Genomic DNA, 20134 nt, shown 5'->3' with positions numbered 1-20134 from the left:
TTACTACTTCATGAGGTAGAGCACGCGACCACAGACATGCAAAGAAAGCACATTGGCCTCCCTTTATTTCGTACATCTTTTAAAACCACACGCCCTCAGAATATGCACACATGCCACACACTCGACGGTGTGGATCAGACAAAGCCTGATTAGACTATTAAACATCTACATGTGCTTGAAGCAGCCACTAAAACAAACACACACACACACCCTGCAGCAGCAGATACAAAGTTTGAGATTAAATAAAAATGCAACAACTGGCTGTCATGAATCGGTTTCTGATTACAGTTATCTTCATCCCTTATACCTTCATCTCCCTCTTCTCCAGGCCCACAAAGTCTCCAGCAGAAAGACGTGCAGAGACCTGCGAGGACCACTCTCCCTGCCGCTTCTACGCCTATCGCCATGGCTACCAGCAGGCCTATCAGAGATACTTTGGCGCCTTAAATCAACCCAGACCAGCTGTGATCCGTCGATACTAAACGGAAACTCACAAGTATCATCATCATCTGGTCCTTTATTCCTGCATATCACCATTTTTTACATCATTTTTATCGTTGTTTTTATGGTCTCTGCAGGCTGTGAGATGAAAATCCTGGAAGAAAACACATTTTATAAACACAGAGGCATCCAGCGTGGCGCAAATCTCACAACAAGCCATCAATATACTCGTGTAGAAATTAACGGCTCATCTCCCGTGTAATGTCAGGAGAGCTTTTATCCACTATTATCACACCTTCCCAGCATTTAAGAGATTTATGCTTGAGTGAAGTGTATTTATTCACACTATCCATAAACTATGTCTTACATTATCCACCTTCTAGTCCAAGCCAGCATTTGTCAGTGATTATTTCCATTGTTTTGAAAATAAAATTCCCTTTGTTGGGTTTGGACTTAACCCTGTTTATGCCATTTGTTTGCCACATGGGTTTGAAAGAACATTTGGGATTCAGTGTCAGTGTTTGCAATACATGGCAGATGTTAAATGTTATCCAGCAATTTTCAGGCTACCTCGAGACGAAATGGCCAATTTTACAGTGTGTTTTAAAGGCTGTAACAATAACTTCTGCTACTGTTCACTGCTGCTGGTTGAGAAGGTTTTGATCTAGTTTATATGCATTTGGTAGTTTAGTTTTATGGTTGAAAACCTGTGGGGTTAGGCACCTACAAAGAGCAATGAGATAAATCTGAGAGGTTGTGGAAGGTTAATGGAGGTTCTGGTGCACTTTTATGTGATTATATGTCTTTTTTTTTATTGATATATTAGATTGTTTTTCTTCTTTGTGACTCAAATACTTATCAGAACTAAACGATCTGAGAGATCTAGAGGGGGAAATGTCTCTTTGGTAAAACCAGTAATGACTCAGACATCAGAAACATAACAAGGAACCTCAATTACACACTAAGAAACCAAAATGGTTGGAAACCACTGGTTTATCCTTTACATATTCTCACATCTTCTAAGATGTTTATGTAGTTAATGCAAAATCTTGATCTGATTAGTAAGTCTCAGACATAAAACTCAATCATTCATGTGGTAATGCAAAGTTTAAAGTTTCATAAAATGCAGAAAAATGTTTACAAGTACCTAAAAACTGCACTTAAATGCAGCAGTTTGAGCAAATGTGTTGTTGTTTTCCTCCACTGGGTTGTTGAGAGGTCAAACCAGGACACACATGACTGCAAGCACACAAGCACTGCTGATTTCATGGTCTGGTTTCTTGTCATCTGGAGAGAAATCTGTAACGCAGGACTCATCTGCGTATCTGCATCCTCATAGCTGCAGACAAGAGAAAAAGGCAAGTCAGCCCTCGGCGGATGTCAGCATGCCACAGACCTAAAGCGACGGTCACGCTGCCTGTTTACTTTTCCGTGTTGCCACAAAGTTGTCCTGAGGTGGAATCCTGTCCCTAAAAAAACGAGACGCACCAGCATTGACCCAGACAGGGAAATTACACCCCATATGCTGCTGTCTGTCAGGACCAAAGTACATTTTTCATATAAAAAAAATAAGGAAATTCAAAGGCTTGGTTTAGGAAGTGTAATAATATGCTGCATACAGTATACAGTGTTTAGTAAAGCATCAATGTAAATTTGTAAAATACAAAAGATTCTAAATTCTTTTTTAAAAAAAAAAGGGCCCAAGATTAAAAGACACTTTTTCTGGTGGTAAATTGTGTTTTAATTAAAATCAAATGACACGTTCCTCTCTACTCTAGCTTTCCTCTGCTTAATTGGTGAACTACCCACTTGTTGTGGCAAAAATATCTTTGCACATTTCAAATTACCCTTCTACGACTCTTCAAACAAGCAGGGTTGTTTCTAAATGTAGGGAATCACAGTGGTTTGCAATAAAAGAGAAAGCCCTCCGATTCAAATCATGTCACATGCTGTGGGATGGTGGTTTTTCCCTTTTCAGTATTATGGTTTTCACTGCTACACGCACTTAGTGACCTAGAAGGAAAAGTGTGCGGGCACGCTGTGTAGGATTCTGACCTCTCCTGGCTCTCCAGCTGCCAATGCTGTCTTAAGATTTCATAAATGTTTATACTACGACCACTAACTGGGCAGCCAGTAGTGTGATGTGAGGGTGTTGTTGTGATGTTTTTAGTTTTTTTTTTATACTTTTCATTCATTTTTACCTAAAACAAACTTACCATTATAAAATGGAGAAGAAGAAAATATGATGCACATGCAAACAGAGATTCTCAACAAAAATCTGATTGGAATGTAAAATGACATGAAGTGCCAAATATTTTTCACTGGAAGACCCTGCAGTGGCTGATATATGTGGCTGAGTCGCCCACATTTGTTTTCTCATCACCTATGCTTTAAAACAAATGCCCACCTTTTGGAGGCACAGTCTGTCAGTATTCCTGTGTGTGTGTGTGTGTGTGTGTGTGTGTGTGTGTGTGTGTGTGTGTGTGTGTGTGTGTGTGTGTGCGTGCGCTTGTGCTTGTACAGCTATCTTTCTGAAGACCTGTTTGAGATTTCGGCCATCAGAGTGAGGACATTTCGGGAAAGGGAAGACATTTAGACTGGTTCTCACTTTGCCACACACCTTTGAACTTTATTTCAGGGTCAAGGTTAGAAGTAGGTCTAGGTCAGGGTTAGGGTTAGGCACTTACTTGTAATGGTTAAAGTTAGGGTAAGTAGTAAGTCCTTCTTCCAAACATATATATTTAAAAAAAAAAATCTTTTTGCATACATGATTTTTGCGGAGGTGTGTATTTCTGCAGCCGAGTGGGTGTGTGATACATGATTCCCCGACCAATCCACAATGAGGGCCGCATCTATAAACCGACTGCGTATTTATGTATATATTTGCAAGAGAAAGAACGGCAGAGAGCGAGAAGCGAGAGATAGAGCTGCTGAAGTTTGATTTGTTGCCTGATACAGACGGTGAAGAAGGAAGCTAGAAGATGAAGACTTTGATCATCCTGGTTCTCTGCTCCCTGGCTGTCCTCTGTGTGGCCTCAGGTAAGAACCATACATTTTCCTCATAAAGCATATAACAGTATGATATTATTTTTCAACTTCCAAGTCTAAACAAAGAAGGAAAAAAAATTGGCCAACTGGTAGAAATTACTTTTTATAGTGACACTTCCAGGATTACGAATAAAAAAATTACAAATTCAGTAAAATGTATAATTATTCATGTTTTTCCCCCTCATATTTGACAGATGCCGCCACTGGACCCCTGCCTGCCGGTGACATCAATGCTCAGGAGGGTAGGAACACAATTCAGCAATATAATTTAATCAATTCATCTACTCAGCCACAGTTTATGAAATATTAGAAAATACTGACTTTGATCAGACGCTTTCATCAAATATTGAACTAATGATTAGTTTAACATTTTGTTTATCTGTAGTCTGACTTGTTATATGACTTTTGTGTAATTATAAACATAGATTTGATTCTGTAATTATGCCTTTTTTCTTGTCAGCTCTTGATTTTTTCTGAGTTGCTCTTTATAATTTGAAGTTTTTGCAAGAACAGACTGACATCGTGTTGAATATATAAAATGTCTTCCATAAGGCAAAGTGATGTTTAATGTGCATGATGTGCAGGGCTGTTTGTGGAGAGGGATCAGGCCGCCACAGTGGTGAGACAGAAGAGAGCTTCTGGACAGTTATCTTTGACTCAGCTGGAGAGGTATTTCACTCCTCTTCTACTCTCATCATCTTTAAGAAGCAGTATGCACTCATGCTGGAATCAAATCAAATTATATAATTCTTTTTTTATATATATATATTTTTTACATATCATCTGAAATGTCATGAATAACAATCTTTGTGTTGCCTCTGTGTGGTTGTTCCCATCTCCTTCAGCCTGAGAGAAGTTTGTGAGGCCAACTTCGACTGTGAGAACATGATGGACACAGAGGGCATCATCGCTGCCTACACAGCCTACTACGGACCAATCCCCTATTAGAGGCCAAAACACAGCAACCGATTGCTCATCAAAACTGTCTGTTTTCAAAATTTGCATAATCCCTTTTGTGCTCAACTTTTTCTTTGCTGCTGAGCAAAATGTCCAAAACTGTGCCAGATGGGTGAGAGCGGAATACAGATAATATTGGCATGTGAATTTATTTTCTTCCCTGCATAGATCTGTAAAATTGTCTCAATAATTCTGTCATTTCTCTCCGCCTGTAGATTAGTGTGATGAGATTAAATGTAGACGAGTCAAACTCTTCTGCTGTGTGCTCTTTTCTAAGAATCCATGACGACTGCTTTGACATATTTTAGCCACTAGATGTCCCTGTTGAACACGAGTGTGTCCTGTTAAAACTGTTTGGATAATGAGCCTTTAAAGTTCACCACCCACTTCTGCTTTTGCCAACATCCACATATACAGACTTCATTTCATTGAGGCTTGCTGGGTTGAGAATGCCACTGTCTCAGTTTTATATCTGTGAGCCATGACTCTCAGTGAATGAGTAAATCAAATATTTCTTTAGTAATCCCATTCTACATAGGTTTAAAAAAAACAAACAAAAAAAAACTTTAAATATGATAATGATGCTTTGTTCACATATTGATACAAAAATGCCAAAGTTGAAGAAAAAATAAACTAGACTTGTACAGTTTTTACTGTCAAATCTCCAAACCTTCAATTTTTGAAGTAAAAACATTTACTCTGAAATACTGGAAAAATTAAAGTATGATCCAATTTGCCTTGTTTCACAAGATAGAGACAAAGTTGCATCAACACTGAACAACCATTATATATGTAAATCATCTGCATATCAGAATATATTTGAGTTTTGCTGAGCCATTTCATGGAAAACAAATTGCCTTAAATCTGTTTGCACTTTATAAGAACTGGGACTAACTTCAGCAACAAAGTGAGAACCCCATTTCTAAACTAAGGTCTGTGTCTTCTAGATAAGTTGCATATAACATTTTGTACTTTTAACTGTCACATTTGTCTGACCTGCACACAAAAAATTCTAAATGCTGATTTTATGAAAGCTGGTAAACCCCTCTATGTTTTTGTTCGCTTGTATGTCGAAGTCCATTATATAAGACATAAAGCAGGTTCAGAAAGTGACTGCTAAATTACAATAATGTGTATTCTGTTAATACAAAAGGAAATTATCTTGCAGGTCCTCTGACACTTCATGCAGTCTGCATGCTGTTCCTGTTGCTTTGCTTTAGTGACGATGTGTGCCTACTGGAGTATGTCGACAAACAAGTCTAATGTGTAAGCAGGCAGATGCAACTTTATTGTCAATCTATCTTCTACTTGTCAAGTTTTTGTTGTTGTTTTGTTGTTGTATAGAGCTAGAGCTAGAAGCTAGTTAGCTTACCTTAGCACAAAGACTGGAAACAGCCAGCTCAATCCAAAAGTCACAAAATCTGGGACCATTTTCTGTCTTGTTTGTTTAATCTGAACAACAATCAAAGAGTAAAAACAGCAGTTGCAGATTTTTTTTGTGGTTGCGTGCCCGACTAGTGCAAATAGTCTTCTTATCTAACTCTGAACTTGAGAATAAAAGGGTGGAAATTTCCTAAAATGTTAAACTACTTCTTTAAATTTTCTGATACTAGTTTTAAAAATGGTTTAAAAAAAAACACTTTATTTCATAGATCCCTTGTAATGTTTTATCTTAACAAACTGGACAAGCTTTGGGCTATAATGACTGCAGACGTCAATCCTCTGGACTTTACCGACAATTTCAAATGTTGTTTCTTATTGAAGGGAACGAAATACAGAAACACTCCTTTGGAGTTCCCCTTTAATTTGACCAGGTGTGTCTTTGTACAATGACTGTTGCGAGAAAATTGTGTTTGACTGGAAACATTTAAATAGGTTATTAATAAACCTGCCTGTGAGGTGGCCTCTAACGAACATGCTATGAGTGCCAACACTATTTGGCAGCATAAAACACTCTTACGCAGCATAAAACACTCTTACGCATGTTTGGCTCATCTGAGGCGGCAACCTGAGATTCTCAGCAGTCTCACCTAACATGTCTGGTTTTTGAAACATTAACTCTTTCTTTTCTTTGGCATTGTTTTTGATTTTTTAAAACAGGGGATGAAACAGGGATGAAATTTTAAACACACACACACACACACACACACACACACACACACACACACACACACACACACACACACACACTATAGTTACATTATACTAACAAATTGTGGCCTTAAAATGTAATTTATAGCAGCAAACAATTTAAGGAGCTGCAAAATTTTTGTTTTGCCTTTTCAGTCACTTAAACTGAGATATATCTCTCACAGTATACTCTGTGAAGATTGTAATGGCCCCTTACATTGTAGCTAGTGTCACCAACACCTTCATATTTTTGTTTTTTATTTAAATATTCCAACCGCTATCCGATGGATTGCCATCAAATTTTGTATGCACATTAATTTTTTTTCAGATGATGAATTGGAATAATTGATAAGCATCTGACCATCAGGTCAAAATTTCAATTTGTCCATTTGTGTTTCATCTATATTCGAATGCCTGCAAATCTGCAATGTTTCCATCAGTAGTAAGAACAGTAAGAACAGTAGCAGCAAAGAAAGAAGGATTTAATTCATTGCAAAAGTGATGCATTCAAAATTATTGCTGATGTAAAACAACAGAAGTGTTTTCAACAAAATCCACTTAAAGTTTCAGAATGGAAAGTACTAATGATACAAAGCAGCAGTGTTATGTAATCATTGGATCATTGATGGAATTAAATTAGCATTTCAATGTTGTATGATTGAGTATGTGCCAAATTATATTATTTGTATATACAAATTAAACTAGCAATTAAACTGCAAAAAAAGTAGGCTATTTATTAGATTAATGGAGCAAAATTTTATATTAAAAAAAGTATCAAATTTGTCTTTAAAAACGTATTAGGTATGGTGCAGTGGAAGTAGAAGGTAGTAAAACTATACTACTACTTTATACTAAAAAGTTTTGTCAAAACTGTCAATGAAGTTGTACTGAAAAAAAGTACCGTAAAATGATGCTTACGTGAAAATAATTTCCACCTCTTGTGTCTTAGATTTTGCTGTGAATTTAAACCAACTTTTATCTTTCAAAATGTTAAATGAAGACATGCTGCCTCGATAAATTGTGCCTGGCACCTCCCCCATTTTTTTGTTTGTTGTACAACACGTTTGCCTTTGACAGAAACTTGGAAAGCCCCGTTGCGTCACCGAGGCTCTTTAAAAGGATGCTGCTCCGGCTATGTTCACGCCTCAGGTGTTATGTCACCACGATGGATCAGCTCACATTTGAGAGGGAGAATCATGAGCGTATTCAGGCAGTGGCGAACTCATTTGGACCGTCAGGGAAGTCCTTGTCCAAGCCGGGTCGAGTTCTGATAGGCGAGGGTCGTTTGATGAAGCGGTGTCGTAAGAAGTGGAAGCCAAAAGCGTTCTTCCTCTTCAATGATATCCTGATGTACGGGAGCGCCATTCTGGACCGACGCTGGTACCAAAAACAGAAAATCATCCCTTTAGGTGAGAGACTCATCTACTTTTCCTGTGGCTAACGTGAACACTCAGTCAGACAGAAAAGTGTGCATTTAAAGAGAGAGATGAAGATCAAATTGTTTACTTTCAACATGCTTTAACACTGAAAGACAAACATGCAACGAACCAAACAAACTGAAGAAGAAAGTTTACTTTGAAGGGGCAAATAATTTCACTGTTCAAAAGAAAGAAAAATAGGAAGATGGCAGCCACAGTGAGTATGTGCTAATCCCCCCCAAAAAAAGAAATTAGGGGAACATACTCGGCATCATGCCAAGAAGATAGTTTTGATTCAATGTGTCAAGAATTTGAGATGTCAGCCGAGGCAATGCAACACAGGTGAGTTTTATTAATGCTGCACAGAGAATAAAATACAAATATCCTCAGACTACTGAAAAGTGAAGCTCTGTAAAATATTCTGAATAACCATGGCAGGGTTTCTGGAAATGCCAGTTGCTTTTGCATTTGTTAAATGCGACTTTTTAAATGCTGCATTCGCCTCTATTGTAGTGGTGCGCTGTGGTAGTTCCACAGGGGAATATATTGGAATGATTTGTTTGGATAAATGTCACACAGGACATGTCAGTACATATGTTGATTTATGATTCACATGAGTTGACCACCTCCTCCAGTGTTGAATATAACTGCTTTCAGCTTTATTTATGCAGAAATGGGAAATTTTGAAAAGTGTTATCAACATGTCATCTTCACTGTTGTTTCAGAGGACATCTGGGTGGAGGACATGGAGGACGGTATGGGAGCCAACCACCAGTGGCTGATACGGACACCAAGCAAGTCCTTTTTTGTGTCCTCCCCTTCACTTGAGGAGAAGCAGACCTGGATCAAGCACATCAAAGGATGCCGCTCCAGCCTGCTGCACGGGGGCGGCTGCCAACCAGGCACCACGTTTGCTGTTTCCTGGATTCCCGATCAAGCAGCCGAGAAATGCATGCGCTGCTTCAGCAACTTCACAGCGACCAAACGTCGACACCACTGCAGAAAGTGCGGCTTTTTGGTCTGCAATTTGTGCTCCAAGAAGCGAGAGGTGATAGGTCATATCCATCCCACTAAACAGTTGAGGATCTGCAATCTCTGCCACACAATAAAGACGAGGGGAGACAGTACTGGAAAAGATTGCAGTGATGAAGAAGAGCAGGAGGGGATGCAGACCAACAGACACAGCTGCTGGTTGGACTCCGAAAGGGGTTCCTGGGGACATATGTTCACCTAAACGCGTATACTGACCATAAAAATGTATTATAACTAAGAGCCTCAGACTTTTGACCAGATCATCACCAAAGAAAATGATGTTTTATTTGTACATATTTGTTGTTATTTCATCATCCTCCACTTTGTACACTGAACTTGGTTGATGGAAACATTTTCTGTGAAGTAACAAAGCATATTTGTCTTCTTGTGTGATTTGAATCAAATCTGCATGTTTCAACGACTGTTTACGAGTAAATGCAGGTAATGAGTCTCTCGGCTGTGATGATTTGAGCATTGAGAGCGTTGAGAGTCATACTGGAGGCACCAATCTCGCTTTTTCTGCCATGATTCTATTACATACATTTCTCCTCTCTTGTATACGTCGCCAATGAGGCAAATCTTCTCCATTTTAATTAGATTGATGTTTAATGAACAGTGGCAGTTTCATAATGTCAGCAGGTCATGTGGAATGGTTTCCACACAGTATATGAAAACGAATAAGTGCAGAATGTATTACAATAAACATATTTGTAGAGTGTTTGTGCATAAGCTCTTTTTAGGAGTAGTAGTCCACAGAGACCAGAACTCAGCAAATACAGTAGTAATGTTTTATTTTTAAGGCACGACAGTAAAATGAGTAGGATTTTGGAATAGCTGCCGCTTAATGGGGATTTAATTATAAATTTATGTAGTTAAAAAAAAAAAATTCTACTAAGAACATTACAGTCCATCAAATATGTACATGTACAATATGTAAGTACAGTCACATTCATATTAAAACCAATTATTTCTGCGGAAATGTGGGAGTTAAATTGCTTTTATCTCTGTGTGTGTGTGTGTGTGTGTGTGTGTGTGTGTGTGTGTGTGTGTGTGTGTGTGTGTGTGTGTGAGAAAGGCTAAGTGATTATGTGACAATTCTCCATGACAAACTGTGTCAGTGATTTAGGTATTTTCTGTTTGGGATAGCTTTTGTCAGTAATAGATCGATAGATAGACAGATAGACAGATAGATAAGTAGATAGATCGATAGATCGATCGATAGATAGATAGATAGATAGATAGATAGATAGATAGATAGATAGATAGATAGATAGATAGATAGATAGACAGACAGACAGACAGACAGACAGACAGACAGATAGATAGATAGATAGATACTTTATTAATCCCTCGGAGGGAAATTCTTGTGTTACAGCAGCATAAGAAATGTACATTCTATACAATAAAATAAGTTAAATAATAATAAATAAACTAAACTAAACTAAACAAAACCTAAACAACAGTGCAATGAATTAGAATAAAACAACATACAAAACAGCAGTGCAAGGGAGTTACTGTTGTGTAATGGATTTGGCCAGAGGTGAGTTATTGTACAGTCTTATTGCGGTCGGCAGGAATGATCTCCTGCATCAGGAATGATCTCCTGTATCTGTCCTTGTGACAGCGGAGCTGGAGGAGTCTTTTGGAGAAAGTGCTCCGCTGTCCCTGCAGCAGGTGGTGGAGAGGGTGGTCAGGATTATCCAATATGGATAATAGTTTGTTCAGTGTCCTCCTCTCCACCACCTTTTCCAGACTGTCCAGTTTGCAGCCGATGATGGAGCCGGCCTTCTTAACCACTTTGTTAAGTCTGTTGGTGTCGCCGGCTCCAATGCTGCTCCCCCAGCAGACCACAGTGAAGTACAATGCACTGGCCACAACAGATGGTAGAACATCTCCAACATCTCGCTGCACACATTGAAGGATCGAAGTTTCCTCAAGAAAAAGAGTCGACTCATCCCCTTCTTGTAGACAGCATTGATGTTGGTCTTCCAATTCAGTCTGTTGTTGATGGACACACCCAGGTACTTGTACTCCTCCACCATGTCCTCCTCCTCTCCCAGAACTCTCAGCGGTTTTGGAGCCGTCGTCTTCCTCCTGAAGTCGACCACCATCTCTCTGGTCTTGGCCACGTTCAGGAGCAGGTGATTTCTTCCCACCCACTCCACAAAGTCCTCCACTACTGCCCTGTACTCGTCCTCCCGTCCATCCCTTATACACCCGACCACTGCAGAGTCATCAGAGAACTTCTGCAGATGGCAGGACTCTGAGTTGTACTGGAAGTCAGTGGTGTATAAGGTGAACAGGAAGGGGGACAGAACAGTTCCCTGTGGAGCTCCAGTACCACTGACCACCGTATCAGACAGCACACTGCCCAGACGGACAAACTGTGGTCTGCCTGTCAGGTAGTCAGTGATCCAGGAGACGGTGGGCGCATCCACCCCCACCACCCGCAGCTTCTCACTCAGCAGCAGTGGTTGGATGGTGTTAAATGCACTGGAGAAATCAAAGAAAGTGATTCTCACAGAGCCACCGGTTCCGTCCAGGTGAGACTGAGCTCGTTGCAGCAGGTAGATGAGGGCGTCGTCCACTCCCACATGAGGCTGGTACGCAAATTGCAGAGGGTCCAGTGAAGATTTCACCAGCGAGGGCCAAGAGGTGGGCCAAGACCAGCCTCTCCAGCACCTTCATCACGAGATGTGAGGGCAACCGGTCGGTAGTCGTTGAGGCCATATGGAGTCGTCTTCTTAGGGACTGGAACCAGGCATGACGTCTTCCACAGCACAAGAAGGAAGTGTTGGTGGTTTACAGTAAAAATAAAATGCATGATCTTAAACATCCTTTAAATTTCAACCACCTTCAATCACTGCTTGTGTTTCTAACTTACTGGCGGAGGGAAACACATGAATGAAAAATTCTCCAAAGTTATAGTTTAATTGTGCTGTGTAAACAAATGCTTACAGAAAAACATCCTGTCTAAAAATAGTTGAATCATTTCTTTGAATATGGTGTCTAACCTGTTGGTTTTCTTCCCACACGGAACAAGGAAATGTGTCATATTTCCCTACAAAAAGACATGAAAACAGACAATGTATTGTTCATTGATCAGATTACTAATCTTACGTAAAATGTACCAGGATTGTTATCATTTGGTTTCTTTAAAAAGTTAGCCAATGATGTCTTTGAACTACTATTTAGGATTACTATTTCAGAACAACTGTTTGTTGTTCTTGACGGACTTAAGCACTGTCAGTGATGATGACAATTATAAATGTGATAAAAAAAAATGTACGAGACACTTATTAATAATGAATGACAATACTCTGCTAACTATTAATTCCATTCAATAGATTTAGATTTCTAGTTTTGACTTTATTGATCCCACAGTGGGGAAATTCAGTCGTCACAGCAGCATAGAAAGAACAAAAACACAATATGTTGTGTGCACACAATATGAAAAAGAGCAATGAATAAATACACACACACAGACTATATACACAAAACAACCAAATAAGATAAATAAAAATAAATATAATAATCGCCTTAAGTCACTAAAAGCTAAAAACAAACTCAAGAAAACATATATGAATGGCAAAATTTAATGTGTTGTTGTCTGCATCTGCATCTTAGATCCATTTATTTAGTCGGGACAGACAGTCCTGATGCACATGAACCAAACACATTTATGCATAACCTTACTTTGAGTTTAGCGTCGCCAGCATCCACACTGGACAAAGGGATTTGAGTAAATAGAGTGCAAAACACACTTTTTTTTTTTTTACATGCACCTGGTACACTAATCTAATGGGTTTCATTTGCACTTATCACGTCTGCTGGCGGATTCTGCAGATGGTCTCTCCAGTTCAGAAAATAAAGCACTTTTAACAATCTAAATGGCGACATCTGTTGGTAAAAGTTAGGTAATGCACCGAATATTGGGCCCTAAAAAAATAAGTATTAATGCGCTGTTGTCTTCTCGGACTGATACCTTTTAAACAGAATCTGTGCTCTGAATTTAGGGAGTTTGGGATGTTCCATTTAAAAACAAACGGGGCATCTGCTGCCCTATTTGGTTGTTATCCACTTGAAGGATAAGTTTAAGAGCAGTAAAATTGAAAGCACAGAAAATATCCTGCTTGTCCTATTTAATGGCAATTAAGACTAACGGTACTGTCCCTACAGCTCTGAGTGAGCTGGAGTTATTTTGAATGTTGGCCTGGCCTGCATAAATGGAAACCTCTAGAAGGAGCAAGGAAATGAAATCAAATAAAAAATAAAGACAGACTTCTAACAGACATTAAAAAAAATATACATGGGTTAATTTGACTGAGGATGCAGAAACCGTTGTCCATATGGACTCAGTAGGATAAAACCTTTGGCTCCAACAGATGACATGTGACTGAGAGCTGTATCCCAAACATCCATCTGTAGCCTCTGCCCTCCAGCTTCCTCCACCTGCAGATTCTGGCAGACAGCTTGGACCAAAATCTCCACGCACCTGCAAGCTGCAGCTGCCATCTCCACCTGCAGATTTTGGCATACAGCTATTGCCCAAATCTCTACCTATAGCCTGTCCCTGTAACCTTCACTGACATCTCAACATGAAAATCTTAACAGATAGCTGTGTCCTGTACATCCACCTATACAGACTCGACCTGTAAACCACAAATATGCCAGCTTTTAAATTTAAACTGATTTTTATTTTATTTTAGAAATAATCAAGTCTAATTAGACGTCAAATGAATGCATATCTCTTCCTCTTTGTTCAGGGCTAGGTCAAGGCAGCCATTTCCAGCATCTTCACCTTGAACGATTGTTATCTGCTTCCTCCTTGCTTTGTTCTTCCTCCATGACCTTTGGCCTCTCTATGGGAGGAAAGAGAAAAGAGCACTCCTTTGACCGAATCAATAAAGTTTTGACCTTCATTATTCTCTTCTCAGTAAATTTATTAAATCAGTCTAGCTGAAGACACTTTGACGTTTTGTCATTTGAATGAAGAATGTTTGTGAAAGCATGTAGTCGTATTCATCCTCATAGATACTATCTTTGTGGAGAACTATGCTGTCTGTGCTTTGTTTCTTAGTCATGAAAAGTATCTGTACATTTTCTGAACTATTGAAAGAAAAGACAGGACTGTACTGTTTTTGATAATCAAAACACTTAAAGACGCCATGAAATGAAACTGACTTGACACCAAATGCAACACATTTGTTTATAAAAGGATGAAAGTGATGAGGACGATGATAATTCTTGATGCTGCGTTATATGTGTCAAGAAAAGTCAGCCCCTTTTTCCTTCTTATTATTCAGAGAATAAATGCTCATGTTCTCTTAACCTCATATAATACAACCTCATACTTTTACCGAGGCCTACTTTTTCTTTTAGGAAATGACTGGCTTTTTGTCTGCGTTGCCGCACTGGCTGACCTGAGCCAAGAAACGACATTCATAGATGCAAGTGTTACGTAAGGATGGGGCAGTATGAGGACACTTTAATTTTCAGACTATTTACATAGTAAAAATGTAAATGTAGATAAAGATTTGTCTTGGGGGCCCTAAATCAATATACTATAAATTTCATGAATTTCATGAAAAGAAAGGGATTCACCGTATCGTCATTTTAATTTTTTTTTTTTTTTTAGGGATTACATGGGAACATTTTTATTTGCAATTTACTGTACTGGTTTATGATAATATCCGATTTTTTTTAATTTAAAAAAAAAAATTCTCTCCCTGTGTAATCTAATATTTAGGTTATCGTAAATGTTCCTGTTTAATCGTCTCCCCTTGTGGCTTGTTTTGATGACGTCATTGTCGCTCTTTTCCGCTCTTGCTCGCGGCAGTAAACATGGCGAGCGGCTAACGCAGTGAGCGCTCAGTCCTGAAAGCTTTGGATTTTTTTTTTTTTTCGGTTGCACACTTTGCTTTTGGTTCGCCGGAGGGTTCCTGCGCTTTATATATACATATATAATTTTCTGAATAAAAGGTAAAGTCCCATTTTGCCACCCTTTTTTTTTTTTTTTGCTTGCTTGTCGGCGCTAACGTGGGCCTCGCTACAAGGGCGAGCTAACGTTAGCAGCTAACTCGCCGAACAAATCGTGCTGGATTTAATCCAGATATTTATTTATCTCGGGGGAGTTCGTTGGCTTTAAAGTGTTTTCTATAGCTCTTTCAAACATCTGTAGAGTTTCATTGCGCTATATATCCAACACAGAAGAGCCACCTCAAACGTCCATTGACTTGTTTGTGAATTTCAAATGTAAGATAGAAAATATATTTGTATTTAGTTTGTATATAATATATATAGATATGTATATACTGTATATACTGTGCATTTTATATTTATATTTTATATTTTTTTACTGCTATTTTATTGCTTTTCTATTATTTCTATTATTATCTTATTGCTTCTGTAGCGAACAAATGTCCCCTCGGGGATTAATAACGTAAATACCTAAAATATGCACAGATTTTCTGAATGGATTGTTGATTTCATTTCACATGTCTCTGTTGGACATTTGACACTTGGTAGGGTGAAGGAGACGTGCTGCAACAATGGGACGACGCTCAACCTCCTCCACCAAGAGTGGGAAGTTCATGAACCCCACCGACCAGGCCAGTAAGTACCGACCCCCCCCAAAAAAATACACCTGGACACCAACCTGCTGGACACCACGCGAAGAAATATCAATCTTTTGTTGTCACAAGTAAGATCAATAACCAGCGTGTGCTTTCCCCTCTTTACAGGAAAGGAGGCCAGGAAAAGGGAGTTAAAAAAGGTAATTTGAGATCTTAAAACTAAAGATTCACTTGTCATTTACCCTTAATAGGTAATAATGTGATTGTTTTACTGACAGTCTCCTTTATTTGTGTTTAACTTCCCATAGAACAAGAAGCAGAGAATGATGGTGAGAGCGGCGGTGCTGAAGATGAAGGACCCCCGACAGATCATCAGAGACATGGAGAAGCTGGATGAGATGGGTTAGTGGTCAGGTTTTGTGCAGTTTACATGTTTACCATCATTTTCAACCGTAATGAACAAAAATCCATAATTTTCCAAATTTCAATTAAACTTTGCGGCTTTTTCTACAAGAAAAAAAAAAAGTAATATTGTTTTTTTGAACAGAGTTCAACCCAGTTCAGCAACCCCTACTGAATGAAAAGGTGTTGAGGGACAAGAGGAAGAAGCTACGAGAGACTTTTGAACGTATCGTCCGCCTGTATGAGAGAGAGAATCCTGACACCTACAAAGAGCTGCGCAAACTGGAATTGGACTACGAGACCAAACGAGGGCAGCTGGCTCTTTATTTCGACTCAGTCAAGGTGGGTTCGTGTGGAGTGTTTGGATCCCACGTATTCTTTACTTCCTATATTTCAACTCACGGTTCTGTGTTTAAATGAGAGGTATGTAGTATGCACATTTTTATAAAAGCTTCTTTTTTTTTTTTTACCCCTGGTAGAACTGAGATGCAGTCTATCAAAATTAATTTGGTTGCTTATATAAACCTTTGTAGCAATGAATTTAATTTTAATCCAAAGTTTTTTGATTAATCTTGACCCATTGAAGTTGAAACATGGTCAGATAATGAGTTAGTGGGAAGCACCAGATTGTTTGTGTCTTCTGTTTAATTTGAAATCTGTACACTGTATGTTGAGCTTCAGCACCTAATATATTTTAGTTCTTTTTGTAGTCTCTCTGTTTACTCTTATGTGTGGTGTGTGTCCTCTTTTTCAGAATGCAGAGTCAGTGGAGGTTGACAGTATCCCTCTCCCAGATATGCCTCACGCCCCATCCAATATCCACATCCAGGACATTCCATTACCAGGAGCTCAGCCTCCCTCCATTTTAAAAAAGGGCTCCTCTTTTGGGTAGGCACCTTTATATATCAAAGGTTTCTGCAGCTAAAGGCAGGTTTTGATGCTGCGGCGTATTATTGTGCCCCTGAGGTAATTCTGTTTTTATGTATTTCTTAGTAAAGGATCGCTGACATCATCCACTGGAGCGGTGTTGGCAACAGTGCCAGGTGTTCCACGCTTACCTCCAGGGAAGAAGCCCCCTGGTCCCCCACCTGGGCCCCCACCTCCACAGGTCCTGGCGCTGTATGGCATTCCCACGCGACGACCTTACGGCACAGACACCGGTAACGTGCAGACTGTTCACTTAACGACTATGTTTCCGAATGCTAATTTGCTTTATTTATTACAAAGGCTTTACGCATGTTTTTTTTTTCCTGAACAGAGCCTTCAGTTCCTGGTTTAGAAAAAGAATTGGCAATGGAATTGGGAAGAGATCGGGACAGTGGCAGTGAGAGCGACAGAGATCGGGATGACGTGGATGATGATGACAGCGACTCTGAGGAGGACAGTGAAGAAGAGAGGGACGACGTGGGAGATGGTGACCCGAGAATGCGTGTGGACAGGCAGGATGATGAGAGAGAAAGAGAGGACGATCGAGACAGAAATGAAAGACATGCCGGTTAGTGTTTCAGCATATGTTAGCAGAAATTCTACATTTAAAGATGCCTGAATTTCAAGTGCTGGTAGGTTTTATGGGTTTAGTTATAATGGAGCAAAATTACGTTGTCACAATAGTTTTAGAAAACCAGCCCAAATAATCATGTGTACTTTGGATTATTATGTGTTTTTTCAGGTAGACATGTTGATACTCTTCAAAAGATGTACCAAGGTTTGTGTCCTTTCACTAATATATTCCTGTGCGTCTTCAGGTCGAAGTGTACGTTTCGCAGACATGCCAGCAGAGGCCCCCCGTGAAGGAAAAAGGAAGAAGAAGAGGATGGTGAAGAAGACCAAGGCCATTACCCCTCTGCAGGCTATGATGTTAAGGATGGCAGGTACTGTTGAGTTGTAGTATCACTGCTGCGCAGCTCATACACCTTATTTTCTCTTCTGTTTATGATGATGTTGTAATGCTGCTATTTATTCTTTTGTATTCAGGTCAGTCAGTACCTGAAGAGGAGGAAGAGGAAGAGGTAGAGGAAGAGTACACAGATGAATCAGACAACTCTGACATCGAGGACAGAGGACCGCCAGGGGACAACCAGCCCCACCTTATGCCCAATCAACGTCTGCCCCCTCCTGCTGGCGCTGTGGGACAGCAAGGTCCACCACATTTGCAAGGTCCACCAATGACCGGACCTCCACCACTGGGTCCACCCCCAGCTCCTCCAATGAGGCCTCCTGGTCCACCGTCTGGCCTGCCTCCCGGCCCCCCACCAGGTGAGTTACAACATTTATAAACTGGATATGACAATAATCCCCTGAATCTGTTGTTTAAATGATGTGCTGCTTGCACTCGTGTAAACACGTGCGCTATGCATCATTTAGACGATATATTCTGTTATGTTTAGGGGCTCCTCCATTCTTGAGACCTCCTGGTATGCCTGGAGGAATGAGGGGTCCAATGCCTCGTCTTCTGCCTCCCGGACCTCCACCCGGTCGACCGCCTGGTCCTCCACCAGGCCCCCCTCCTGGTCTCCCGCCAGGCCCCCCACCACGTGGACCTCCTCCCAGGCTTCCACCTCCAGCACCACCAGGTAGGCAGATGTGTGAACAGTGTGAAAGCACACATCTGTGTTATATGTGTATTATTTTCAATCAAGGTCAATGCTTGGTAAAAATGACATCATTCTTTCTCTCACATCTTTTCTGGAAAATGTTTATTTTAAATACCATTGCTGTTCAGCTGCAATAAAAACAAACTATGGCAGCAAAAAATTACTTTCCACATCATTAAAATCCATCTGTCTATTGCCTCCTTCCAGGTATCCCACCTCCTCCTCCAAGAGCAGGAGGTCCCTCGCGTCCAATGGCCCCACCACTCTCCCTCTTTCCTCCACCCCTCAACTCCAATGTGCTCAGTGCTCCTCCCAACATCGTACAGAGGCAAAAAGGCTCAGGATCCAACCAGGACGGTTTACAGAGCAACATGCCACCCCCTACCATGCCCATGCGACCGGGTGTCATGCAGATGCCCCCTCCCCCAGGGACAGCTGGTGCCGGCGCAGGCACAAATCCTGGCAGCAACCCCCCAGGCCACCACCATGCAGCCACCATCGAAAAACGCGCCAACATCACCTCCATCGCAGCTGTTGGAGGCAGCCTGGCCGCCGGTGCGGGCTCCGGTGGGGCCACCATCTCTGCCAAACCTCAAATTATCAATCCCAAGGCGGAGGTCACCCGCTTTGTACCCACAGCACTGAGGGTGCGTAGGGACAAGAGTGGACCGATGCCAGGGTCAGGGGCTGGGCACCTGGAGAAAGGAGGTGGTGTTGGAGGAAGGAGAGGAGAGGAAGGTGTGGGAGGAGGCCAGTGGCAGAAACAGCAGGCAGCAGCAGTTATGATGGGCTTTTCCCACCCATCCCAGATGGGCGCTGTGTCTCAGGCCAGCATGAAGACTAAAGACCAGATGTATGAAGCCTTTATGAGAGAGATGGAGGGACTCCTCTGAGACTCAAGAGGGTATTGGGAAAATGATGTGCAGCAGCTCTGACCAACAGCAGTGTACTGGTTATTTGTTTTCTGTGCAGAGTTATAGAGGGAGCTGTCATCGGGGCTTTCAGCTACATCAGTTCCTCTTTAGCAAACCAAGGAACGGCCGCTCCAGCCTTAGCATTGGTCTCAGCGGACTTATTATAATTTGATCTGGACTATTTGTTGTATCAAAGAAAATTGTAATTTGACTAGAATAATACATCTGAAGACATTTAGAATGGTTGTTTTTGTTTTTTTAACTAGGCAACATAAACCTATAAGAAAAACAATATGCTCTGCATAGAAGTGCTTTTTGTCCTTTAGTACATTGTTGGTTTTTTTTTTGTTTTTTTTACCTTATAACTGTTTCCTTCAGCCAACGATTTGCCCCTTGTCCATAAAGAGCATTTTGTATGATTGTAAGACTGTTTATTTTATTGGTGTTCTCCTAAACATCGAAACAAAGGTGTTGAATGTTTGTCAACTACTGACAAAATACATGTCTGAAACTGTTCGATCTGCAGCTAAATAAATAGTTCAAAACCGTTTTAACTTCATTTTTCAATGTAATGTAATATAGCAGACAGCATAAGCATCACATAACAAAATAATTATACTTGG

General features: G+C 40.4%; 4 protein-coding genes across 6 annotated transcripts in view; all 4 read left to right on the top strand.

The window, feature by feature from the left end:
• mgp (matrix Gla protein) overlaps positions 1-898 on the top strand; it is a 4112-nt gene extending 3214 nt beyond the window's left edge. For all 3 annotated transcript variants that reach the window (XM_069148544.1, XM_069148542.1, XM_069148543.1), the window contains exons 4-5: positions 1-15; positions 329-898. The exon at positions 1-15 is cut by the window's left edge and continues 91 nt beyond it. In XM_069148544.1, coding sequence (XP_069004645.1) covers positions 1-15; positions 329-482 — 169 coding nt within the window. In that variant the 3' untranslated portion in view covers positions 483-898. The remainder of the gene's footprint in view (positions 16-328) is intronic.
• A 1957-nt stretch (positions 899-2855) lies between these two features.
• Positions 2856-4685, top strand: bglap (bone gamma-carboxyglutamate (gla) protein). The gene is made up of 4 exons (XM_069148541.1): positions 2856-3480; positions 3684-3731; positions 4074-4158; positions 4335-4685. The coding sequence occupies exons 1-4, from the start codon at positions 3423-3425 to the stop codon at positions 4435-4437; spliced, it is 294 nt and encodes a 97-aa protein (XP_069004642.1). The 5' UTR covers positions 2856-3422; the 3' UTR covers positions 4438-4685.
• Positions 4686-7731: 3046 nt separating this feature from the next.
• Positions 7732-9744, top strand: LOC138197683 (pleckstrin homology domain-containing family F member 1-like). The gene is made up of 2 exons (XM_069148539.1): positions 7732-7985; positions 8720-9744. Exons 1-2 carry the CDS (start codon positions 7742-7744, stop codon positions 9226-9228), a joined length of 753 nt encoding a protein of 250 aa, XP_069004640.1. The 5' UTR covers positions 7732-7741; the 3' UTR covers positions 9229-9744.
• A 5116-nt stretch (positions 9745-14860) lies between these two features.
• wbp11 (WW domain binding protein 11) lies at positions 14861-20059 on the top strand. Its single transcript, XM_069149457.1, has 12 exons — positions 14861-15008; positions 15555-15641; positions 15770-15801; positions 15910-16003; positions 16149-16345; positions 16758-16891; positions 16997-17163; positions 17262-17498; positions 17749-17874; positions 17978-18259; positions 18391-18576; positions 18805-20059. The coding sequence occupies exons 2-12, from the start codon at positions 15578-15580 to the stop codon at positions 19488-19490; spliced, it is 2205 nt and encodes a 734-aa protein (XP_069005558.1). The 5' UTR covers positions 14861-15008; positions 15555-15577; the 3' UTR covers positions 19491-20059.
• The last annotated feature ends 75 nt before the right edge of the window (positions 20060-20134 follow it).

This window comes from Embiotoca jacksoni, unplaced genomic scaffold, assembly GCF_022577435.1.
Source record: "Embiotoca jacksoni isolate LCO1_2020_lvr unplaced genomic scaffold, fEmbJac1.0.p SCAF_15, whole genome shotgun sequence".
Lineage (NCBI taxonomy): Eukaryota > Metazoa > Chordata > Actinopteri > Embiotocidae > Embiotoca > Embiotoca jacksoni.
Note: the sequence above shows the minus strand (reverse complement) of the source record. Positions and strands in the feature narration are given on the sequence as shown.

Excerpts from the sequence above, each read along its gene's own strand:
- bglap (XM_069148541.1), top strand. The coding sequence starts at position 3,423 with ATGAAGACTTTGATCATCCTGGTTCTCTGCTCCCTGGCTGTCCTCTGT. Across the intron at positions 3,732-4,073 it reads TGACATCAATGCTCAGGAGG|GGCTGTTTGTGGAGAGGGAT; the intron begins GTAGGAACACAA and ends CATGATGTGCAG. Across the intron at positions 4,159-4,334 it reads TCTTTGACTCAGCTGGAGAG|CCTGAGAGAAGTTTGTGAGG; the intron begins GTATTTCACTCC and ends CATCTCCTTCAG.
- LOC138197683 (XM_069148539.1), top strand. The coding sequence starts at position 7,742 with ATGGATCAGCTCACATTTGAGAGGGAGAATCATGAGCGTATTCAGGCA. Across the intron at positions 7,986-8,719 it reads ACAGAAAATCATCCCTTTAG|AGGACATCTGGGTGGAGGAC; the intron begins GTGAGAGACTCA and ends CTGTTGTTTCAG.
- wbp11 (XM_069149457.1), top strand. The coding sequence starts at position 15,578 with ATGGGACGACGCTCAACCTCCTCCACCAAGAGTGGGAAGTTCATGAAC. Across the intron at positions 17,164-17,261 it reads ACCTTACGGCACAGACACCG|AGCCTTCAGTTCCTGGTTTA; the intron begins GTAACGTGCAGA and ends TTTCCTGAACAG. Across the intron at positions 17,875-17,977 it reads TATGATGTTAAGGATGGCAG|GTCAGTCAGTACCTGAAGAG; the intron begins GTACTGTTGAGT and ends TTTTGTATTCAG.